The following is an 8,078-nucleotide window of genomic DNA, read 5'->3' on the forward strand; positions in this document are numbered from 1 at the left end:
AAATAGAAATATTTTGTAACATTATAAATGTCTTTATCACTTTAGATCAATTGAATGCATTCTTGCTGAATAAAAAAAATCTTACTGACCCCAAAGTTTTAAAAGGTAGTGTATATATACATTAAACATTAATTAAAAATATTTTTATTAAACATATAATAGTTATTATATTATATTATAGTTCTTAAATATACAATGGCAAATCTTAATATATAATTATTTAGATAGTGTTTAGTTTTGCTAGATTCACTTTTGGAGTTAAGAGGTTTAGGGTGAGATTACATGAATGTACTGCTTAGCAAGCTAAACTTACTGTGCATTATTAACATTAGCATTAGTACACTTATCAGGCACCAGTCAGGTAAAGCCAGAAGGTGGCGCTCTTGATGGTACAGTACCTGGTGCTGCGTGCGCACAGACTCTAGAGGGTATTCACCCTTTGCGGTCTCGCCGCTCAGCATGATACAGTCGGCACCGTCGAGCACGGCATTGGCCACGTCGCTGCTCTCGGCACGGGTGGGGCGGGGCTTCTTGATCATGCTCTCCAGCATCTGTCAGTCAAGGAGACAGTCAGTTCCTGCTGGCTGAACTGAGCCAGCTCATTCGCTTCTGCATGGTATCTGTACTAACCTGTGTGGCACAGATGATTGGTTTACCAATCCTGTTGCAGCGACCAATCATCATCTTCTGAGCCAGGAACACCTTCTCCGTTGGGATCTCAATACCCAGATCTCCACGGGCGACCATGATACCATCACTAGCCTCCAGGATCTCATCAAATCTACACAAATAAAGAAATGCAAATAAAGAAATAATCAGAGCTCAATCTACACTCAGTCTGCAAAACATAACAATCTTTACAGTAGGTCTGTTAAGGAATGTCCACTTTGAAATAAATTACAATTAATATACTGTATATATACAATATATTATATGCATTATATATTATATATGCACATACACACACTATTCGTGTCACTTATGCTTACCAAGGCTGCACTGATCAAAAATACAGAAAAAACTGTGATATTGTGAAATATTATTAGGCTACAATTTAAAATAACGGTTTTCTATGTGAATATATATATATATATAACATTAATTAAAAATATTTTTATTAAACATATAATAGTTATTATATTATATTATAGTTCTTAAATATACAATGGAAAATCTTAATATATAATTAATATAAAATAATGATATATAATTATATAAATATATATTATTTGATTTAATTAAAATTTTATTTATATTATCACTCACTTGCGCACACCCTCATGGTTCTCCAGCTTGCTGATGATCTTGATGTCCTTGCCTTTCTCTCCGAACACCTTCCTGACAGCGTGCACATCAGCAGCTTTGCGGATGAAGGAGGCAAAAACCATGTCGACGCCCTGCTCCACACCAAACTGAAGGTCCTGAATGTCCTTCTCAGACACTGCGGGCAGGTCAACATTGGCCCCGGGCAGGTTCACGCCTTTCTTGCTGCCCAACATGCCTCCATTCTGAATCTCGCAGTTCAGGAAATCAGAACCTGGAACATTCAACAATGTTAAAACAATGTATTCTGGCAGTCCTGCTGTGATGTTTTAAAGGGCTGAAAATATGATGTGGTTATGATAAGAGAGATTCGTTGAACTTGGAACTCACCAATTTCCTTAACCTTGAGTGAAATAAGACCATCGTCGACGTAAACATGGCTGCCCTGCTGCACCACATTTGTGATGTTCTTGTAGTCCAGCCACAGAATGTTCTCATCGCAGTTGTCCTTGAAGTTGTCATCCAGAGTGAGCTTGATCATGTTACCTTTGACAAGCTTGACCTCCTCAGTGCCACTCTGAAGAAACCACATTCATGAGCAATTAGACAAGCTCTAAAAAAGAGTTTCTAATATTGAAAAGGACATCAGAAAACAAGACGCTGTAATTACTCCCTTAATAAGTCCAGTCCTGATCTCAGGGCCTTTGGTATCCAGAGCAATGGCCACAGGTCGGTACTCAATGCTGCCAGGTCCAAAACTCTCAATGGCTTCACGAGCATTCTTGATGGTCTCAGCATGGTACTGCATAAAAAGGTTATTTACAGCAAAATTGAGTGTGTAATATTGAAAAGTTTTAAAAATTAACTGTAAGTGAGCACAAGATAACTGTAATCTAAATGTACAAATAGGGGAAATAAGCATGAACAAGAAGAATATAAAACAGAGACAAATACTGATCTTATATGTTCCATTCTATTCTATTATTTCTTGCAATTCTATCACCACTACGGAATAAAAAAAGTTAAAAAGGAAATTTTATCTCACAAATCAGACTTTCGCAATTCTGAGTTCATATCACAATTCTGACTTCTCTTATATTTCTGAGAACTACAAGACATAAAGTCTTGCACAAACAAGCAGAAACAAGCTTCCATTATATTATATTATATTGTATTATAAAATATTATATTATTTTGTCTCTGAGATCTCAAGCCTTCTCAACTTCATCATGTCTTCTTCCATCTTTATTTGACCCTCTAACTCTAGCACTCTCTATTCTAATTCTATTCTTTATAAAAAAAACTTGCGACTTTTAGACTTGCACTCTATTTACTAACTGCTTGTTTTCTTAAAAAAAAAAACTAACTTGCTTCTCTAATTTTTTGTATTCTATCTATTTGTTTTCTTTTTCTTTATTATACAATTAACAAAAGCAAAAAAGGCCTCTAACACTAGCTTGCTCTATTCTTTTTCTATTCTATCTTTCTTTTTATTTATTATAGGATAAAAAAAATAATAAAAAAACGCAGTACACGTAGCAAGGTTAAGCTAACTGAGACTTGTTATAGCACTTGCATATCATTGCTCTTTTGTTGATTTTGATTGCTTCCATTGTCCTCATTTGTAAGTCGCTTTGGATAAAAGCGTCTGCTAAATGTCTAAATGTAAATGTCATCTATATATGGCACCATTTTTTGTCCTTTAGAAACATTAAAAATTATTTTTAGACTATTTTTTCTTCTTTGTTCTGCTTGTATGCTGATTCTTGCTCTCAGAAGGAAGTTTTATTGATTGACAGCGCGAGTTCTGAGACCTGTAAAACTCTACTGAACACGATGGTGTGAAATAAAAAGAACAAAGTGAACATGTCTTTTTGCTGTAAAGTCTACAGCTCAGTCGGCGTGATAGTCTCTGTCCTGTCTGTCCAATCGCAGACACGAGGCAGAGACAGAGAGTATATATATAGAATCAGGGAGAGACAGATTATGTTTCCAGTGACCCACAGAAACATTTGACTGCTTCTCATCTCAAACTGTTCGTTTCAGTGAATAAATATGACTGATCCGACAGCTTTGCTGATAGTTAAGTCAAACTTTTGGCTGTCGTCTCTCTGATTACAGACCGTGTGTAAGCAAATAATAAGACAGTCACTTCACAACCATATCACAACATGTATAAAGCGTCAATGACTGTGGCTAACTGTAACAATGCTCTATTAACAATAAAAAAAGTACATTATTTCAATGAGTAACAAATTAAATTTAGAGTTCAATCAAACAAAAGGAAAGTGTTGTATTGTTACAGATTATGAATTTCAGATAAAAATTGAGTTATAAATTTTAAATTAAAAAATTAAGTCTCAGGTTAAATATGGTGAATTTATAGTGATCTCAGGTCCAAATATGATATTAGTATTAACAAATATTAAAATAAAAACTAGTATTAATGTTAGTATTAACATTTAATAATTAATCATTATAAGATGAAAAATAGGATGATAAAATAAAGAAATATTTTCATGTAAATAAAAGTACAAATAAATGCAAGTTATAACATGTATATTATATATTATACTAAAGCAAAATATTTAAAATATTTTATAACAAATTAGAATATTTTAAATTAAGTTTCGCTAAACTAACAAGATTAAGAAGTAATTCCATTAATTTTTAATAAATACCTTGAAATGTGCAAATTGTAAATGGCATATTTTTATGTATATAAAGGTGAAAATAAAATACATTTAAACAAACACGCATACACACATATTTATAGTAAATTATCTGTAAATTTTTAATTTACGTTTCGCTAAACTAAACAGTTTAATAAATAAATCCATACTTTAAAAAAAAATACTGGCACCAAAAAAAAAAAAAAGTTGTTTCATGTTTTTAATTTAATACACTGTATAGTATTGACTTTACATTTTTACAAATATTTAATATTTTAATATTTCAATCTTGATTTTCTACTTTAAAAATGGTTTTAAAAAGAAGCTAACCTGTCTCATAACCGCATGATGGTGCTTAGTAATGCTCACTGGAACTCTCAATGAACTGTGCTCATATTTACTTGTTATATACAAGAAGAAACTTTATTAAAGATAAACATGAGCTATCGACCTTCTCAATCCTCCAGACAGAAATATCTACTGCATCACTTCATGATAGCATGCTTAATGTAGTAATCAGTAGCAATGGTGCCATGCAAAAAAAAGGTAAAAAGCCATGACTTTTAAAGAGGGGAGGTCAGTGCAGTCTAAACTCACACTCTGGCTTGAGCCCATGGTGACTCTTCTCAATGTATCGGCCAAACATATTAGAGTAACTAACAAGATCAGCTTACAACTTCTGACATTTGAAGAGGCACGAGGGAAATGCCACAATAATGGAGGATCTACGATGGTACGAATGTCAAGGCTGGCTAAGGGGATGAATACTTTTTGAAGAACTCTTATTACAAGTTTAATAGTCTGCTTGATGATATAACAATACATTTGTGGACCATTTCAGTTGAGGTTAATGAGCTGCTAACGGAATATGTTCAAGAATGGATGAGATCGTGTACCTCGTGAGTTCCATGGGAGAAGTTCATACGTGCAACGTTCATGCCGGACTTGATCATCTCCTTCAGTGTCTCCACAGATCGGGAGGCAGGTCCTGCATTAAGATAAAACAGAATATTGAATTTTGAATATTGAATTTCTCAGCGTTTTGAGGGACAGTTTGCATTAAAGGAATTGTTAATCCAAAATGAAAATTTGCTGAAAATGTACTCATCCTCAGGCCTTTCTTGATGTAAATGAGTTTATTTCTTTATTGTATCAGATTTGGAGAAATTTAGCAACAAACACACAGCTTTTCACTTCAAAAGACGTTAATTGATAGGCTGTAGTGGTGTGGATTATTGTGATTTTTTTATCAGCTGTTTGGACTCTCATTCTGACGGCACCCATTCACTGCGGAGGATCCATTGGTGAGCAAGTGATGTAATGCTCAATTTCTACAAAACTGTTCCAATGAAGAAACAAACTCATCTACATCTTGGCCTGAGGGTGAATTAATGTTCAGCAAATGTTCATTTTTGTATGAACTATTCCTTTAAGTTCCTTATGTGGTTCACTGACCGATCGTGCAGACGATGCCTGTGTTGCGAGACACAGTAGGCTCAGAGTCGATGTCCAGCAGGCACAGGTGCTCCAGGAAGGTTTCTGCCATAGCAGCAGGCATCTGCTGCGTTTGAATGAAGGCAGAGCCCGTAGTCTTCGTCTGAGACATGGCTGGAGCTGCGTTCGCGACTGCTAGAAAAGTCCTGGAAGAAATATGGACAAAGCAAATTTAGATGACTTATGCAAGGACAGTGATTATTTTGAGCTTTTTATTATCCTCGGGCCTTTGGAAACACATTTGACTTTTTTTGCACACAAAAGGACATGATGTCAAAGATGCAAAAATTTCCCACCATAATTTCATACAAGACTGCCCTTGTGAAAAAAAAACTTTTTACACTTTAGCATACTTTTAAAAGGGGTATTATGGAAACAATAAACTTTAAAAGAATATACTTAAGTGCGAACTGAATGTAATGTTTTTCGACACTTAACTGTATGTTAATTGCAATTAAATGAAAATGTATTACACTTTAAATTTATATTAAATGCAATAATTGAACTTAACAGTGCTTTTTAGACCCACTTAAGTAGGACTTAAGCACATCTCTATATGTCATTTCTATTGTCTTTGAAATGTGGTTAAAGTTAACTGCTGAATGTACTGACAAGCATTTATTGTAAACTTAAATATAATTTAGTGATCGACCGATATTGATTTTTTATAACTGATGCCGATACCAATTATTTGCATGTTTATGTGCCCGATAACCGATATGCAGAACCGATATTTATTTACTGTTATAAAGTAAATAAATGACTGAGTGAAGTAATTAAATGAATTGAAGCAACTTAGAATACATTACACCTACTGAATACACTGACTAGCTTGTAGTATCTTTGGAATAAAGAGCTTTTAGAATGTTAAAAACCTATGGGGAAAAAAACTAAACAAAACAAAAATAAATAAATCAATATTTAACACCCCTACCCACCCCCACAAAAGCAGGATGATAGTGATCTCACACAGCTCTGGACACACCTATGTGTAGCCATTCATCCACATTTGAACAGAGTGGACAGTGAAATTGCTGTAAATACAGACTGATAAGGAAGAAAATAAAAAATCAAACCTGCTTTAAAACCCAGCAACACAACTTTAGCTGTATAACTTTACAACAGCAGCACTGATTTAACAAAAAATCAAAACAGCAAGACTTATTTGACATCAAAACAAAATTTTTAAAAATGCTGTCTAATCACTCTCACTGTACTTTGATGTCACACACAGAATGGTCTGTGGAGTGCTGCTTCAAGTCCAACACCTACTGTGTTTTATTAGGAGATGCACAACAGTTCTTCTGTGGCTTTATAGGTCATATTTTCACGTACACAATTTAGCAAAATCAGATAATATTGTGTCTAATATATACGACAATATTAACTTCTTATTATTGAATTGTTGTAAAGAAATATCACATTTGCAACTCAGTGTTCAAAAAATGCTGGGAAATCACTTCATGTAGCCCTACAAGAGTGATTACTGATAAACTGTCTGAAAAAAAGAAAGTAGTAATCGTGTACACGTTTTAGTACATCGAGGGAACGAATTAGTAAATCATGCGCATGATTTATTTTGTATTTTTTCTTGCATGTCATGTGCGGGGCTCCGTACAAAGCTGCTACATTGTAACGACTTTCTGCTTTGACGATCTTGATAGAAATGTAGTGGAGTGAAAAGTACAATATTTGTCTTTCAAATGTAGTGAAGTTAAAGTCATAAGTTTCCAGAAAAAATTATACTCAAGTAAAGTACAGATACTCAAAAAGTGTACTTAAGTACAATACTCAAGCAAATGTACTTAAGTTACTGTCCGCCTCTGACTACATATCAGGTATTTATGTAATGCATCTAATTTGTGCATAAATGGCTGTTATGTTAAATAAAGTTTACTAACTACAGCAAATCAAGTAACTGCACCATGCCGTTGTTGTCTCGTCTCCCCTCAGACGCGTTGCAATGACGATCCTGCGCGCAATTCTCAAAACACCCACAGGATGGCGGTGTTTATGGGTGAATCCGAAAACAAAACCGATATCCGATTATGGTAAAATGCGTAAATATCGGGAAAAATATCGGTAAATCGATATATCGGTCGATCTCTAATATAATTGCATTTCTATTAAATCCTGTATGTAGTAAATTTGAATATATTTTGTAATTACACATTTGTCATGATAAAATTACACTTCTTTAGTACATTTAAAATATATTAACTTTAAATATAAAATCAAATAACAAACTACAGTTCAAATTATCATCAAGCATTACGTGTTTAGTATGTTAGTCAAAATATGTGTACCTCTTTAAAGCACAATAAAAGTATTAAAATGTACTTTAAAGTAAAATGAATGACATTATTACAAAGAATTTTTTTAAAAGTGTACTTGCGTTTAGAAACATGAAAGTGCAATCTCTTTAAGTACACTTAAGTGGCCTTTTATTTCATTAATTTTATATTGTCTGCAGGTAGTTTTTAATATACTTTTAAGATTTAAAGTACACTACAAGTGCACATTCAATGCAATTAAGCACACTTGCTATTCACAAGGCTGAACAATGCAAGATTGTCAGAGAATAATGACTTAAAGGGGTCATATGATGCGATTTCAATTTTTCCTTTCTCTTTGGAGTGTTACAAGCTC

General features: G+C 33.8%; 1 protein-coding gene across 1 annotated transcript in view; it reads right to left on the reverse strand.

The window, feature by feature from the left end:
- LOC107696282 (pyruvate kinase PKM-like) overlaps window positions 1-8,078 on the reverse strand; it is a 16,738-nt gene that overhangs the window by 5,404 nt on the left and 3,256 nt on the right. The window contains exons 2-8 of the mRNA XM_016496567.1: window positions 5,391-5,575; window positions 4,832-4,923; window positions 1,934-2,065; window positions 1,654-1,840; window positions 1,267-1,537; window positions 631-781; window positions 399-551 (exon numbers count right to left, since the gene is read on the reverse strand). Of these exons, the coding sequence (XP_016352053.1) occupies window positions 399-551; window positions 631-781; window positions 1,267-1,537; window positions 1,654-1,840; window positions 1,934-2,065; window positions 4,832-4,923; window positions 5,391-5,541 (1,137 nt within the window). The 5' untranslated portion in view covers window positions 5,542-5,575. The remainder of the gene's footprint in view (window positions 1-398; window positions 552-630; window positions 782-1,266; window positions 1,538-1,653; window positions 1,841-1,933; window positions 2,066-4,831; window positions 4,924-5,390; window positions 5,576-8,078) is intronic.

Source organism: Sinocyclocheilus anshuiensis, unplaced genomic scaffold, assembly GCF_001515605.1.
Source record: "Sinocyclocheilus anshuiensis isolate Anshui unplaced genomic scaffold, SAMN03320099.WGS_v1.1 scaffold778, whole genome shotgun sequence".
NCBI classification, from domain to species: Eukaryota; Metazoa; Chordata; class Actinopteri; order Cypriniformes; family Cyprinidae; genus Sinocyclocheilus; species Sinocyclocheilus anshuiensis.